At 46.3% G+C, this 16571-nt stretch overlaps 1 protein-coding gene across 2 annotated transcripts in view; it reads left to right on the forward strand.

Moving 5' to 3' along the window:
- The first annotated feature begins 8031 nt into the window (after window positions 1-8031).
- RRAGD (Ras related GTP binding D) overlaps window positions 8032-16571 on the forward strand; it is a 39283-nt gene continuing 30743 nt past the window's right edge. Inside the window, exons 1-2 of one of the 2 annotated variants that reach the window (XM_059700977.1) lie at window positions 8348-8453; window positions 9344-9601. Coding sequence is in view for 1 of the 2 variants with exons in the window: in XM_059700975.1 (XP_059556958.1) it covers window positions 8318-8453 (136 nt within the window). In the remaining variant the exon portion in view is untranslated. Of the gene's footprint in view, window positions 8454-9343; window positions 9602-16571 lie in introns of both variants that reach the window. The other variant, XM_059700975.1, reaches the window with a different exon arrangement.

Below are 16571 nucleotides of genomic sequence, written 5' to 3' on the forward strand. Positions count from 1 at the left end.
AGGCTGGTGTCAGGGGACTCTTCTGATTCATTGTCCTCTTTTATCAGGAAGCAAATTCTTTCCTAGAAGTTCTCCATCAGGATCCCTCCTTATTTCTTACTGACCAGACATACAGGAGTCTCAGAGTTTAAGTATCTGACTTTTCCCATCTCTACTTTGAGAAGCAGGCCAGGGAGACGGGTTTGGATTGGCTGGTAAGTAGCTGACTGACAGTGCCTGCCACTTTTGTGGTAACATTTAGTGACAATATGTATAAATGACGGTTCCTGGATTTCATTCTCTTGGATTTTTAAAAAGTATGTTTTTATTGATTTTAGAGAGGAAGGGAGAGGGAGATAGAAACATTAATGATGAGAGAGAATCATTGATGGGCTGCTTCCTGCCCGCCCCCGACTGGGAATCCAGCCTGCATGTGCCCTTGACTGGAATCCAACCCGGGGCCCTAGTCCCCAGTTTGATGCTCTATCCACTAAGCCAAACCGGCTAGGGCCTATTGGATTTTTAATAAGGTAATTTGTTTTAGAGAATCTGCTTTCTTGTGTCTTTAAATGTGTAAGTTGGTATAACTCCCCCAGCCAAAGTAGGTGCGGTAGCCCTTTCACGTCCCGCGTTATTCAGGGTACCTGTTCAGGGTTCGGGTTCTGGAGAAGGCCGCACGCAAAATGAGGAGAGACTAGAAAAGAATTAATTTGGGAAATGGGGGCCAGGCGGGTAAGTCCAACTCAAGGGGAAGGACTTCCACTGGTGCTCAGGCCTCTCCAACCTTTTATTGGTTTGGGATACACCCATAGCCCTTAGGCAGGCAATTTCCAGTAACAGGCAGACTAGCCCATCAGCAAGGATTTACTTAATAATAAATGGGGAAGTTGTTCAGCTACCATTGTCTGGACGAACAGTGGGTGCACAGCTCTGACCTTTGCTAGGGCTTCAAGGGTCACCAGCCTTCCGGGTTCCTTGTCCACACCTCTCTGCTAGTGAAGACAATCCAGCCGTGGGCAAACTACGGCCCGTGGGCCGGAAATGAATAAAACTAAAAAAAAAAAAAAAAAGACCGTACCCTTTTATGTAATGATGTTTACTTTGAATTTATATTAGTTCACACAAACACTCCATCCATGCTTTTGTTCCGGCCCTCCGGTCCAGTTTAACAACCCATTGTGGCCCTCGAGTCAAAAAGTTTGCCCACCCCTGCATAGGTGGTTTCCCACCATTTATCAGAAGCTTGTCCTTAAAAGTTGGTATAAATAAAAAGTTAATTTGCTATAGACGTGCATACTGCTACATGTGTAGCAAAAAGTTTGGGACTTTTCTTGGATAATTGCAAATGTCATCTTTTAAAATAATGTCATCTTTCGTTTATTCGTGGCTTGTAATTGGAAAAATTCATTATATGGCAATATGCAGCAACTAGAATGTTAGAAATCAAGGACCTTGATTCACCTCCCACCCACAGTCCTGTTCCTTACCTGGGTCTTGCTATTTCAATAAATGGCATTACCATACATCTAATTGCTCAAACCAAATGCCTGGAAGAAGTCCTTCCCCTAACCATCCATGATAAATAAGCTATCTATTCCACTGCCAAAATTTATATCCAATCTATCCACTTCTCTCAATTTCTACTCTCTTCACTCATTTCTCTTTTGGACTATGACAATGATCTCCTAACTGTTTTTTTTCTGCTTCTACCTTAAATATACAATCCATTTTCCTCACATCAGCCAGAGCATGTCCATCAGTTATCTATTGCTATGTAAAAGAAAACCAAACACAACAAAACACCCCAATTCTTAATGGCTTAAAAAAAACAGACATTTTATTACTCATGATCCTGTGGGTTGGCTGAGCAGGGATCAGCTGGAACAGCAAGTCTGTTCCATGTGGTGTGGGCTGCACTTGCCTCAGGTGACTGCAATTTGAGCTGGAGAATCCAAGACGGTGTCACTCACAAGTCTGACGCCTCAGCTGGGATGACTCAGATGCTGGGATCTTTTTACTCTTGTGCTCAGCATCCTTCAGGGCTTCTCTATCCCTGGGGCCCTTCCAGCCGGCTAGCCCAGACTTCTCTCCATGGTGGCTCAAGGCTCCAACAAAGTAAAAAAGAAAGTAGCAAGGCCTTTTATGGCCCAATCTCAGAAGCTGTACAATGTCACTGCCACTTCTGCCACACTCTATAGGTTAAAGAAGGCGCAGCCTGCCCACATTCAAGAGGAGGGAAAATAGAGTGGAGAAGTGGCAAAGTCACATTTGCAAAAGGGCCTGTGGGATGGCATGGATGGTCGTGGCCATCTTTGGAAACCATCCACCAGAATGAGCTTTTAGAAACGTAGACCATGCATTTCACCTCCCTTCTTAAAACCCGTCAAGCCTTCCAGTAGCACTTAGAATAAAATCCAAAATGCTTATCCTGACTGAACAGACTCCCTGTCTCTTGTGCCCCTCTCATCACATGGGCCTTTTTGTTCCTCCCACAGCAAGCCCTTCCCCTTCTCCTTGGCTTTTCCAACTGCTGAGACGCTCTCTGTCCTGACTTCCACTGTGTGCTCACCTTCTTATGGTCAACTCAAGTGCCACCTTTTGAAAGAGGCCTTCTCTGGCCACCCCATCTGCATCAGGCTCCTCTCACCCCCAGTTAGGCTTTCACCTCCCTCTGTTTATTTCCCTTAAAGCACAGCCCTGAAAATCTAATTGTCTTCATGGTAAAAAAAAAAAAAAAATGTTTGTTGACTGTTAAAGAAATGAAGTTATCAAAAATAAGTCTCTGTAATAGCGACAGCCATGTTTGCACATTTAAAAGCAGAGAGCTTCCTTTTCTGAAGGGGAGCCAGGAGGCTGTAGGTCAGGGGAGGGAGAGAAACTAACTTTTTATTGGATATTCTCTTATGCTGTTTGACTATTTTACCTTATGCATGTTTTTAAAATGTCACAACATTATTTTAATAAAATTTATTTAAGGATGGATTGCCTCCGTGGGACGATTTAATGATTTGTAATGATTTCATCAGGTCATCAACTGTCTTAGCACAACCGGAGGCTGTGAGCTCTCTCTTGAGAAATTTGGTTGGCTTCCCTGGATCAGCAGGTGTCCAGCAAGATTCTGTACAAGGCTCTTTCCTTTGTTTGCTTCAAGAAAAAATTAATAGCTTTAAATACATATTTAAAAAGAGAGCCTGAAAGGCTTTCAACACGTGAATCCCAGGAATCAGGCACAATGCCATCAGATGCTTCAAAATTCTCTAAGATGCAGGATGCAGGCTGTATTTAATTGCCTGCCCTGCTCAGGACTGCAATTATTCCGTCTAAATTGTATAGATTTCTTTTAAAACCCTCTCACGTTTTTTGTCACAAGACATCTAATTGGCAACAGCAAAATAATTCACTAAAATAAGGGCACAAATGTCCAACCTTTAAAATTCAAATTTTAAAGCAAAAATACACTTACAAGTATTATTCTTTAGCTTAGCATATAGTGTAATACAGTCATATAATCCAAGGATACTAAATCACTTGCTATTTGTGTTCCTAATAAAAGAAATGATATCAATGATTGTCTACGCAACCTTTCAGTGCATGGGGACAATGCCCAACCAACGGAGCCACACCTGCCAGGGCAGTCCTCACATGCTTGAGCCCACTCTTCCTAAGAGATTGGGAATAAGCTCTTCACTTCCCTCCCCTCTTCTCAGTTTAATGGCTATAATTTAACTGACATTAGGCTTGGGCCATTAAAGAGGAATCATATCTAATATCTGACTGAGTTCCAAAGTAGTTTCACCATCCACTCTATATGTTACCTTGTGCAAATTATTTAAGTTGTTTTCTTCTGTAAAGTAAGGACTATAATATCACTTACTTAATGGGATATTTTGAAATTTATATTATTTTGGAACGGGACCTTATTCATGGAAAATCTCAGTAAACATTAGTTGGTTAAATTATAATGGGCACCCTGGCTGGCGTTGCTAAGTGGTTAGAGCATCAGCCTGCACCCTGAAGAGTCGTGGGTTCGATTCCCGGCCAACCTGGGTTTCTGGTTTGATCCCTGGCCCCAGGGCGCATTCAGGAGGCAATCAATAGAGGTCTTTCTTTCAAATTGATGATTCTCTCCCCCTCCCACTTCCACTCTTCCTGAAAACCAATGGAAAAATATCCACATGTGAGAATAAACATTAACAACAACAAAAATTATAATGGGCAATAGACAAAGCTCATCTTTCATGATATCACAAAATATTTCTAAAAGTTAAACATTTTTTAGAAGGAGGAGTTGGTAAAAAATAAAGTAAGCATTTAATAGTCATATTGTAATTCCTTCAAGTCTTCAGGCAGTACTGAAGGGATGAAGGCTTAAGAGTCATCATCTCTTGCATGGCTGCTCATTGGCTGTACTCTAGTAGCTCACAATTCATATTTATCTCACTGTAGCATTTCCCAGGGTTTAGAATAAGTGGAAAATTTGGCTTATGTATCTTCCAAAAGTTTCTCTTAAAAACATACCAGATCTGGCCTTGGCCAGTGTGACTCAGTTGCTTGGGCCTTGCCCCATGCACCTAAAGGTTGCTGGCTTGATTCCCAGTCAAGGCACATGCCTGGGATGTGGGTTTGATCCCTAGTTTGGGTGTGTGCCAGAAGCAGCTGACCAATGCTTCTCTCTCTCACTCCCTCCCTCCCTCCCTCCCTCTCTCTCATTCTCAAATCAGTTAACATTTATATATGCTAGCTCTGTGTAGAAAGCTGGCCATGTACTATCTTTTGTTCATTTCATAAATATTTATTAAACACCTATTATGTATGTGTATATCATCCTGCCATGGTTACATACAACAGCAAAGACCATGAGTAGCCCATAGATAAATCCTCACATTCTTTTTTAAAAAATTATGTTTAGGGAGAGAGAGAGGGAGAGAGACAGAGAGAGGGAGACATCAATCAGCTACTTCCTGCAGGCCCCCTACTGGGGGCTGAGCCCACAACCTGGGCATGTGCCCTGACTGGGAATGGAACCGGCAACCTTTCAGTGCATGGGACAATGCCCAACTAACTGAGCCACACTGGCCAGGCAATCCTCACATTCTTGAGCCCACTCTCCCCGAGAGACATCACAGACATTGCCAGAGCTCAGGCCAGAGAGCGGCCAATGCCATAGTCAATTTAACTGAGCAGAATCTACACTGTTTCCAAAAGGTTTTCCATTTGTAGTGGTTTTCTATTTTTATTTAAATTCTGAAAGAATCCACATACATGACCTTTTAAATTTAAGAACTTCTATTTTTAAGATATTTTAAAACATATTCCTAATTTGAAAGCTGACAGTATTGAAATAACAGCAAAAGAAAAGCAATAGATCCTTCCTGTTCTGTTTGTTCCAACTTTATCAATACCGTACATTTCTGAAACGACAGTGTAATTAGAAACTCTGAAACCTGTCTGTGACTCTTTTATCTACCTTGAGGTGGAACATTAGTGAGGATTTGGATCTTATTACTTTTTGTGAGTTTGTTCCCTTATTTTCTCAATAATGGTCGAATTCTCAGATATCTTAGGGTGTGCTCCAATCTGTTGCTGGTGTTTCCCCCTAAGTTCTCCCTTCTTGGCAAAGGCAGAGGATCATCAGCTATCTCTGTTCTTTCTGGGACTCAAGCACAGTGGGGCTTTTGGCTTAGAAACTGTCCTATCCGGAACCCCTGGGGTCCTGGGGCCCACACACTTGGCAACCAGCCAGGGATGCTTTCATGGTCTGGGCTGACCTTGGACTGGCTTCTAGGGCCCCGTAAGTAGTCCTCTGTAGTTTGAATCAGGCCAGCTCAAAGGCCTTGCGCTAGGCTGGTGGGTTTGTTCTGGGATAGCTAAAAGTCTTGAAACCCACTCCGGGAGAGCCCTTCCTCCTGGGGACTTCCTTTGATTGAATGAATGAAAATGGAGTAGGAAAATGACCCCTGGAGAAACTTCCTCTTATAAGAGCAAGTAGAGCCTGCTTGTGCTGGTTGGTTACATTGTTTGCCCCCCACCCTACCTGCCCAACCCTTGGACCCACTTTCTTTTTTGAAAATGTATTTTATTGATTTTAGAGAGAGGAAGGGAGAGGGATAGAGAGATAGAAACATCGAATCGGCTGCCTTCTGTACAACCCCCGTTGGGGACTGAGCCCACAACGGCAAACTGAGTATGTGCCGCAACCAGAGCATGTGCCCTGACCGGGAATCGAACCGTGACCCCCTGGTTCATGGGCCGATGCTCAACGATTGAGCCACGCCAGTCGGGCCCTTGGACCCACTTTCTGCCCTCCCTGGCCAATCTCTGTGTCCTGGACTAGGTTCCCAGTTCCTAGGACCTCTGTCTTCCAGTTGGGTTTGGCCTGCGGGAGGCACTTCCAGGAGAGTGGAGGGTGGGAGGAGAGAGAGGCCAGGGTATTTCTTTCTACTGCTTCTCTTCTACATGTGATGGCTCTGGTACTGGCATCCTCATCAGCTGCAGCTCCTATTTTGTGTCCCTTCTCCAGGACGCTAGTGCCCTTCCTTACTCCTACTATTTGAAGGCATGATTATCTCTTCCCACTGTTGCGAAGCTCTGGCTGATTCCCTAAACTCCGTCCACACCCCTGTAAATGGTCCCTTCACAGAAAGCCTTTTAGGTTAAAATCTTTGTATGTGCCATCTATTTTCCTCCTGGGAAGGATCTTGATCGATACAGTCATGTCAACTTATACTACTCCACCTGGAAAATCTGAAAACCTTTCCATTAAAAAGCAGCCGCCTCCTAGAAGGTGTTTGTATTCATCTTCAACATTCACAACCAATACAAAATCCAGAGCATGAGTCATAATTTGCTAGGCTGAGGGCTCTTCCATGGCAGGCACACTGTTCTGAGCATCAAGGGGTCTTGCTGTCCCCCGCCCACCCCGCCGCTCCCCCTCAGCCCCTGGCATATAGTAGGTGCTCAACAAATGTTCCCTACAAAGACAGCACCCTTGGGCTCCAAGAGCCTCAGCCTCAGCTTCCTTCTTCCTCTTCTCCTCCCCCACACCACCTGCTGAGCTGCTGGCACCTGTAGGATCTGTATCACCAGGCTAGCCAGTTGGATTTATTTCTTATTGTTCTTGACAGAGGCAGTTCATTCACGTGATTTTCTGCAGTATCCAGAAAGGGTGGGTACACTATGTCCTGTGATGAAAAGCTTGTGGAGGAATGCAGGCTTTAGTTTCACCCCCATATTGTTGCTATTCCTATAAGAGAATTGTCTCCCCTCACGCAGACACCGTCTCCCCGACCCCACACAAAAGCCTTGAAACATTTAATTGTGAGAAATTAGATCACAGTCTATGCAATGAGACAGGATGAGATGACCATGAATAGCCCCCGGGTGTGTTATACCTGAGCCTTTTCCAAAACACTGCAGAGGAATTAGTCAGTCCAGGCAGCCAGGAGGCAGGCTATTTTTCCAGAAACGTTTACATCTGGGTAGGCCTGATTTTTTAATATTCTTGGTGGGAAGCACTTTGAACCATGAAGACACACTGAAAGGCAATTGCGATGGAGACTGCCTCTGCAGTGCATTTCTCTTGAGTTTTCTTCTTGGGCGCTTCAGCATCCACAGGGTGTGCTAGGAACGCTGCTATGGGTGGGAACCCAGGCACAGCAGTGTTAGGGGGGCACTTGGGACGGGAGCCCTCCCCAAGGATTAAAAGCCGGAGATGGCTGCCCAAAGTAGGGTGTGTGGGTCGGACGTGGGTGGAGGGAAGGTCCTCAGCGTCTGCAGGCCCCCGGCTCGCTCGCCTGTGCGGGGACCACGTGCAGAAGCGGCGCCTGGGGGCCTCTGGCGCGCAGCCATGGTAGGTGCCTGCATCCGGGCCCGGAGTGCGCCCTGGGTGGGCGGAGGGCTCGGCTCCGTCTTGCTTCCCAACCCCCAGGAGTGTGTGCGCGTCCTCAGCCCTGCGCCCGCCGAGCGGTGCCTGCGCCCGGGAGAACGCGCGCGCACCCGTGCGGGGTGTGTGTGCATGTGTGTGTGAGTGAGTGTGTGACAGTGTGTGTCAGGTGACTTGGGTCACGCAGTCTCTCTCCCTCCTCGGGGAGGAACTGCCGCGCTCCGGTTGAGTCCTCCGCCGGCCGGCGGGAGGGGCGGCGAGGGGGCTCCGGGCGCGCAGAGAACCGCGGGACCCAGCCCCGGAGGCCGCCCGCCGGGGGAACTCGCGCCCCCCGCCTCCGCCGGCTCCCGCCGCGGTCCAGACAAAACCCCAATTCAGAGAGGTTGCGAGCGGCCAGGAGGAGGCTGAGCCCCTCGCCCGGAACTCGCCACCCCCGGCCGCCGCACGGTGGGCGCGATGAGCCAGGTGCTGGGGAAGCCGCAGCTGGAAGACGAGGACGACGACGAGGAGGATGAGCTGGTGGGGCTGGCGGACTACGGGGACGGGCCCGACTCCTCGGATGCCGACCGGGACAGCGGGGCGGAGGAGGGAGGTGAGCGCGGGGTCCCCTGCCGGCCCCTAGCCCCGCGCGTCCTGAGCCGGCACCCCGTCCCGCCTCTGTCTTCCCGCCCCCGGCCGGGCCGAGCGCGCGGGCCGCGGACTTGGAGGGAATCCAGGAGAACGGAGTTGCGGGGTGGGGGTGGGGAGGGCGCCAGAGGAGCCACGGCAAGCTGCAAAATGGGGGAGCCCGGGTGCAAGCGGCGATGGGGGGACCGGGATCAGTGGGGGAGAGCAGAGAGTGGAAGAGTCTGGGTTGGGGAAACGCGCGCTCGCTGGCCCGCTCCAGGGCGGGTACCTCCCCCACCTCTCACCCGAGCTCTCAGCAGGATCTGGGGGTTGGGGAGGGAAGGGGACCGCCGGGCTCGCCCTGGGACCTCTCCCTGAATGCTGCTGTTGAAGCTGAGGTCAGATGTCGTGGCTAAAAAAGGCAGCCGGCGGCAACGTGACTGGCAGGGTCGTCAGCAGCTGCGGGTGTCAGTCTTGCCCCGTGTCGTCGCGGGAGGGGTCCTGGGGCCGCCCAGGTCTGCGGCTTAGGGGCACCCGCGGAGATGCACCCAGGTGAAGTGCGAGTTGCCCAGTGGCAGAGGGTTTCCCGGATCCAGGCAAACACGGTTGTTAGGACACCTTATCTGCGCTCAGTGTCACCACCTGGGCATGACTGCCTGTCCTGGAGAGAGCGCGTGGTGGGGAAATACGGGCCACTCAGAAGTCAACTGTTGACTGTTGATGAAGCGGGATTTAGCAATTGTTAAGCCTGTGTGTGAGTGTGTGAGTGTGTGTAGGGGGTGGAGGGTGTCCTGTATTTAATACTTAAGGCCTCAGGAAGCTGAGAGTTTTTTTAGGCTTCCAGAAAGGTTCATCTTTTTTTGTTTTTCTCCAAAGCAAGGGAAAAGTTCTTTATTGTAAGGTCACTTGAAAAGGTCAATCGAAGAAGGCTGTTAAACATAACATCAAGGTGAAGCTGTGTGCATCCAAAGAAGGAACTAATTTTAAACATTTGCACTTTGAAGAAATTGTGGGGGATGAAAGTACCTTTGTGACCGCTGATTTTGAAGAACTTTTATTGGAATTCATTGAACTTACTTTAAATTCCCTGTTCAAAGCCTTTGTCGGGAGAACAGTTTCATTATTTTGTTTATGGTAAGTGCTGCATTCAGTGAATCAAAGGGAAGAAAGTGAACTAAACCTTGAGCCTGGTAGATGAGAGAAGCTTTCCAAGTCACCCTTTTTCATCGTGGTCTGTCTCCTGGGAGGATTTGTGCTAATTCCCCATTTGCTTTAACTGGTGTGGGCACCTGTGCATTTCTCTCTTCTGCACTCCCCATAATTGGTCCCACAGTTGAGCACGTGGTTACACTTTTGTAGATGAAGGCGTTCAACCCTTTTGTTGGAGAATCACCAGATTCCCGGGTGATTCTAATGTGCAGGCAAGGTTGAGAACCACTGCCCTAGGGCTACCTTGGGTAATTAAATTGTTCTGTCACTTCATTATTATTCAAATTGCATTTGTTGGCTCCTCCTAGTTTCTTGGGAGACTTGAGAGATTCAGAATGTGGTTGTATTGGCAAGGTATTTGAAATGGTAGCCACACAATAGGGTGTATTTGTGATACTCTAAAAAAAGAAAAATGAGAAAGAGACTATGGGAAAGAACAGCCCTGTAGTTTGATACTGTCCTGGGGGCCAGAGGACCTGTTTATTCTGCAGCCTTTTAAAGGGGCATTTTAAAAACTGATTTGGGGACTTGAAATTGAAGTGAAAGTAAAGCTTTGCCTCAGGGGTGGGCTTCCCCAGGGCCTGGATGCTCCCCAGGGCACCCAACCTAAAGGCAAACCCACCCAGAACTGATCCTTTGGATTACTTCGCTGATAAAATCCTCCCTTGTGAGTTCTTTGCTCAACCTAGAATATTGCTATAAAATAAACGCATTGAGTATATTTATGTGGTAAGAGGACCCACAAATGGAAATCTGCTGCCTCAGACATCACTGAAGCTGGGCCTTTCTCCACGTGGGCCTGCTGTGGGGAGGTGGTCTGTTCTCAGAAGACTTCCTCTATTATTTCAGGCTCCTGTTCTTTTCACGTGTTCCCGGTTTTGATTTGGGGCTTTAGGCCTGAATCTCTGTCAGAACATTTGCTTTCTAGAGTAGCAGATAGGCTCCTTGGTCAGCAATTCTAGCAAAGACTGTCCCTGACAACAGTCATGCCAGCTGATATGGTTCCTGGGAGTTGGGGTGAGGGAAGAGGTTAGGAGTTGTGACTTCCATTCCTGGTGCCACCAAAGGGTCATCTTGATTTCTAATGTTACCTGGACACATGTTGCATTATAACCCTGTGTTATTTTTGGTAAAATTTACACATACCTACCCTCAAACTTGAAAAGGGGGTGGAGTTGGCAAGGTGGGGGTGGAGAAGGACTCACTCTGAGAAAAGATGGATATGGTGCAGTTTGAACAATGAGCAATGCCTGTCTCTAATGAATGCTCCTCCCCCTTCACTTTCTTACTAGACTTGGTTTAGTGCTGAGCTCAGTGGAAACCTGGGGCTTTTTCCATGAGTTCAGAAATCTACCCTGGTGGGTGGGATGCTGGACTGACTTGCATCGCTGTGCAAAAGAAAGTGGATTGAAGGTGGATAGTGTGATTTTCATTTCCCATAGTCTTATAAGGAACCTCTAATTTTATTTTTAAACCGAGTGTCTTGTAGGTTTGAAAACGTAGTGCAGCTAAGGTGAGACTTAAATTGCACTTCCCTGGCTTGCACTCCAGACTTGATTCATGAATACCAGGAGTGTTCTCTGGTACTTTCGTTCTCTTAAGGACGTATTTGGGCACCTCTCAACGCCCCTTTCAGGGCATTTAATCAGAGAGAGGTGAATCTGTCTCACCCTCAACTTCCATGCTCCAGATAAAACTGCCGTGCAGTAAATAATTAAGCCATTGGAAACAATTGCATCAAAAGTAATGATTGTTCTTTGACACATGGACTTTAAATCTTTAGGACACTGCTACGCTTTAAAAACTAATAAAAGGAAAGCAATTAAAAGACCATATGTAATAAAAAAGTGAAATTGTTTTTTCCCCAAAGTCCCAATATTTAAGGGAAACCTGGCTAAGACAGCTGCTCACCCACAGTCCAGCTGAGTGCAGATTTGTTTCCATGGCAGCCTGTGTACTCTCTTAGGGTCTGAGGAAGTGACAGTTTAGGTGGTTACTGGAGGCGCGCACACACACACACAAACACACAAACACACATATCCAAGGTCAGCAGGTGGTATTTCCTTGATGGGTGTAAATGCTGTGACTCCAGCAATTCATGTCTATTAATCATTAGTGTCAAGTTTTCCCATTTAAAATGATTTAAAAATTATTAGTGAATTCATCTTCTTGCAGTTCCTTGAGAGTAAGCAGAGATCATTGTTCTCCCGATATGCCAGAGATACCAGGGGACTTTAGTGCAGCCACAACATGGTGTAGAACTGAGCGAGGTTTAGGAGAGGGTCAAGTTTGTGAAAATAGAAATCCCTTTCCTTATAGTTCTGCCTTGTCCAAAAGGAGTTGGGATTGCTACAGCCTTCCATAGCTAATCTCTTGGGTTTTCTTCTGGCCCTGAAAATATGAAGATATGTAAGAGTTGGAATAGATGTAAATACAGAATAGTTTTAAATGATATGACCAAGGCCACCTTTAGGCACAGTGCTTGTTTGAATACATACAATTAAAAAGTGTGTGTGTGAGTGTGTGTATATATATATTTAATCCTCACCGGAGGACATTTTTTCCATTGATTTTTAGAGAGCGTGGAAGGGAGGAGGAGGAAGAGAGAGAAAGAGAAAAATTCATGTGAAAGAGACACAGTGATTGGTTGCCTCCTGCACACGCCCCACTTGTGTCAGGGATCCAACCTGGGACCCTTCGGTGCCCCGGTAGACACTCTTACCATGAGCAACACCAGCCAGAGCAGAGAGCATAGTTTCATATCAGATGTTTTGTAAACAATGATTCAGTGTATCATAGAACCTTGATTCTCTATTCTTATCAGAGATCTCCCATTTTAATATTAGAACAGACGTAGGGTAGTCTAATAGAAATAAGAGGCAGAAACATCAAGTTCTGGATAAGGTGTGTGTGGCTCTGAATTTTCAGCCCCTTGGCGACTGTGTCTCTCTCAGAGTTCACTGTTTGCTTTATTCAGTCTCCCACACCCATAGCTCTTGGTGACACATTTCACTTCCTGCTCATTTTTCTTCTCTATCTCCTTTATTCTTCCTTACCTTTTTTTTTTTTTAACCCCTTTTTATTCTCTCTCTTCGGCAAAAGCCTTAAAGCTCTCTTATAAGAGTGGTTTTCCCTGGTACTGCCCTGACACTCAGACACAGATTTTTCACTCCTGGTCTAAAGCGTACAGGGACCCGGTCGACTTCTCCTCCTGAGGACTTCTGGGTCAGACTCAACTCGGTGTCTCAGTGTATAAAATAGAGGACTACACAAAACCAACCTCGATCACTCTCAAAGTGATTGTTTAAAAAAAAAGTGCACAAGAACAAATTTCCCTCTTTGCAGGAACATTGGTAGAGCAGAATACATTAGAAATGTTACTGGATACATATTTTAAGGAAATATTCGTAGAGGGAATCATGCTTTTTAGTTACTTGCCAGTGTGATATGAGAGGATTTTATAAAGATTTGGTCTTCACATATAAATAAAAATCACATTTGTGCCTTTGAGAATGTCTTATTTGCATGTAATTCTCCACACGATGTAGTTAATCCGATGGGCAGTGAGTCTTCATGATGTTGCAGCCTCTTGTTGACGGCACTATTACTATGCATGTTTTTAATTTCCACTTGGGTTGGAATTTCTTACCAAACCCCTGGGCCTTGACTGTATAAGTAGTTCCATTGATCAGAAATACAAAGGCCCATAGATAATGTTGCAAATAGAATCAAGGCCTCTTCCTAAAACCATAAATAAATAGAACCTTTAGGCTTTGTTGACCCCACAGAATACTAATAAGGAAGAAATGCTAACTTGCCCTTGTGGCTGAGTGAGCCTTTCACTGTGGCCACATTCCACAAAATAGACCTTCTCTTTAACCTACCTAGGCTTGGGCTGGGGTGGGGGGAAAAAGAAGGGTTTTGTGTGTGTGTGTGTACTCACATGCTGATAGAGACTGATAGATGAAAAAATAATGACTCAGGGGCTAGGGGACATGTAGAGGGTCCACAGCTGATAAAGGACAGAGCTGGGACTTGAACCCCAGTCTAGCACTAACCCAGTACTTTTTAAACCATTCAGCTTGCCATCTCTTTGCTACCATGTTATTCTGGCCCTGAAAATATGAAGATATGTAAGAGATTCTTTCATTAAATCTTTGTTTTGTTTTCCCATTTTGGGTCTGTTTAAAGGTGTCACCTCTTGGAGAACTTAATTATGATAGCTCTCAGTTGTATGATACATCTATAAATCCACTTCACAACTTATGAAGTGAATTTCTTTCCATGTCTCCTCCTCAGAGAGACCCCTTGGGCTCTGGGAGGCTGGGCCAACCTTGTTAGAAGTATATAAGGAGGGGCACATTGCCCTTCAATTCCTGACTTCCAGCTCCTCCTTTGTTGTGATATTCCCAACCCGCAGATGAGCCAGGCCTGGCGCCCAGGTGGCCTTGTACTCCAGCACATGATCCACCTTTCTCTCCCTTCTTTTTGTATTTCCAAGGCCTAAAGGTTTCTGACTGGGCTTTGCCAGTTACTGATTAAGTAATTAGCCTGCAGGGGTTAAAGACTGAGAATGGCAGGGTTAGGAAACTCCTCCCATAATACTGTTTCTCTGGGAATGTATTTCCCTGGGATCGCCAGCCAGCAGTCTACTTACAGAGCTGGGCTGCTTGGGAAAATTCGGTAGTGACAGGACCCAGGGCAAAGTAGGTGAGGTATGTTCAGGGCCCCTGACAGGGTAGATAAACTTTCCTTAGGCAGAAAACTCATCCTCTTGATACCCAGATGCTGGCCTAGGCCAAAGCCAGATATAAAGTTTCTTTTTAAAGCTTTCAGTTATCTTCAAATGCTGCTCAGTCACTTTCATTCAGTCATCCCAACCAGCAAACAACTATTGAGTATTTATGGTGATAAGCCCTGAAGCCTCCGTTTTTCACATCAGTAAAGAACAAACACTATCAACTTGAAGTTTAGAGATGACACTGCCTGCTAGGGAGGTGGTCAGTAATGGTAACTGCTGGGTGACAAGAGCAGGTTGGCTTGAGCTTTTTGTTGGTGGCCAAGGCTAAAACCCAAATGTGTCCTCACACTCAGCCAAGAAAATCAGGGACAAAAAAGACAGACAATGCGTGGATAGTCTTGGCAACCTGAATTCCCACTTCAAACCTGTCTGCAACCTCAGTCTTAGGGTCCTTCTGAACTTCCAGATCCTTTTCTCATCTGAGCCACAGGTCAGCAGGCAGCACGGACTCAAGAACTTCAAATAGCTTCTTTCCTTTTACCACCTGGTGAATGCTCTGTCAGATTGGGAACTCAGAGCCTTTTTTCTTGGTTCTGCATGTCCCATGGGTCACCTGATACAATTGAGTTGATTTGAACTTCTCATGAATCCATTCCTTTTGCCATTTTCCACAGGCCATGCCTGAGTTCTTGGGGTTGGTGAAAGGGCACTTATGGAAGAACATGACTTTTTGGAAAAATAAATGGGCCCATAGCAGAATAGGTGGGAGGTAGTTTTGGGAAAATGTCTGGGTGTGGAGCAGACTTCTCTTCTTGGCTCAGTCTCAGCCTCTAATCTTCTAACAGGAGATTAGAGTTGCTCCTGGGAGCTTTACGACAAGCGAGTTCTTTTGGGAGGCTCTGCTATAGGCAAATAAAGGATCAGGAACTCAAGTGCCTTTAGCTGAAAATAATTTCCATGCCTCAGTGACTTACTCTAAACCCCATCCCTAGCTACACATTGACTCCCCCTAAGGATTCTGTTTCCAGAGTGAACTTACTTAAGTGTAAATCTGATCATGTTAGTCTCCCCTTAAAAGCCTCAGTGATTTCTTTATGGCTTTCAGAGTAGAATCCAAACTTCCCAGCATCTCATTCATGAGCTAGTCTGTTACTTCTCTACATTGTATTTTGTGTGTGTATGAGAGGGACAGACAAGACAGACATGAAGTAGAAAGATAATTTTTATAGTGGTAAGTATTATTAAGAAGACACAGGGTTATTAGGAAGCGATGGAGCCTAGATTCCATCAGAGGAGGTAAAATTGCCGCTGGAAGGCCAGTGTGGCTGTAGCATCGGGAGCTAGTGGGGAAGATGAACCAGGCACGGGATGAGGGCAGCCCACCTGGGGCCTTTTGAAGGCGGAAGGCATTTGGATTTTAGTGTATGTGCTGTGGGAAACCAGTGGATAGTGCAGAGCCTTTTCCCCTCCCCTTTTGAACTACATTCCCTAAATTCCAGGAGTGCCGAAATCTCTTTCTGGTGCTATTTCCCCTTCATTTCTCTTATGCCTCCTCTTCTTTAAGACTCGGATGTTCTATCTCTAGGCACCCTCTTTCTGAACCCTTACACCTAGATAGCAGCGAATTGTCAGTTTTTCTTGTCTATTTTCCCCTCTAATCACTGAAGGATGAATCTTTTCTTTGTGTCTACAGCCCCTGGCTTAGCCCTGTCTAAGGCTTGGCGGACTTTCAGGGAACCTTTATGAAACAGAACAAACTGCCCTCTTGTAAATTTCACCTCACTCCTGCGCTTTCTCCCAGCCCTGCTGACACTTTTAAAGAGCCCTCTGTGGGGCTCCATCTAATCCCAGATCCTGTAGTTCCTTTCCGATTGCCTTTTTAGGTACTAGCCCTTTCTGCCCGCCCTTTCACAGCAATCAACCTTCATTCTCTTCACACTTTTCACCCTGCTTAGGTTCCTATTAAACTTGAGTAAGTGGGTGATGCTCAGGGAAATGGCGGAGAGAGCCCAGACCTCCCCAGGAGGCCAGGAGGCCAGGAGGCCAGGAGGCTGTTGTTTACCTTCCTGATGTAAACTCCCTGCTTCCCACTCCCAGAGTGGAATCAGACCTTCTGAGAAACCCCAGAGGGTTTCAGAAGCCGACATACTCGAG

Source organism: Myotis daubentonii, chromosome 6, assembly GCF_963259705.1.
Source record: "Myotis daubentonii chromosome 6, mMyoDau2.1, whole genome shotgun sequence".
Taxonomy (NCBI): Eukaryota; Metazoa; Chordata; class Mammalia; order Chiroptera; family Vespertilionidae; genus Myotis; species Myotis daubentonii.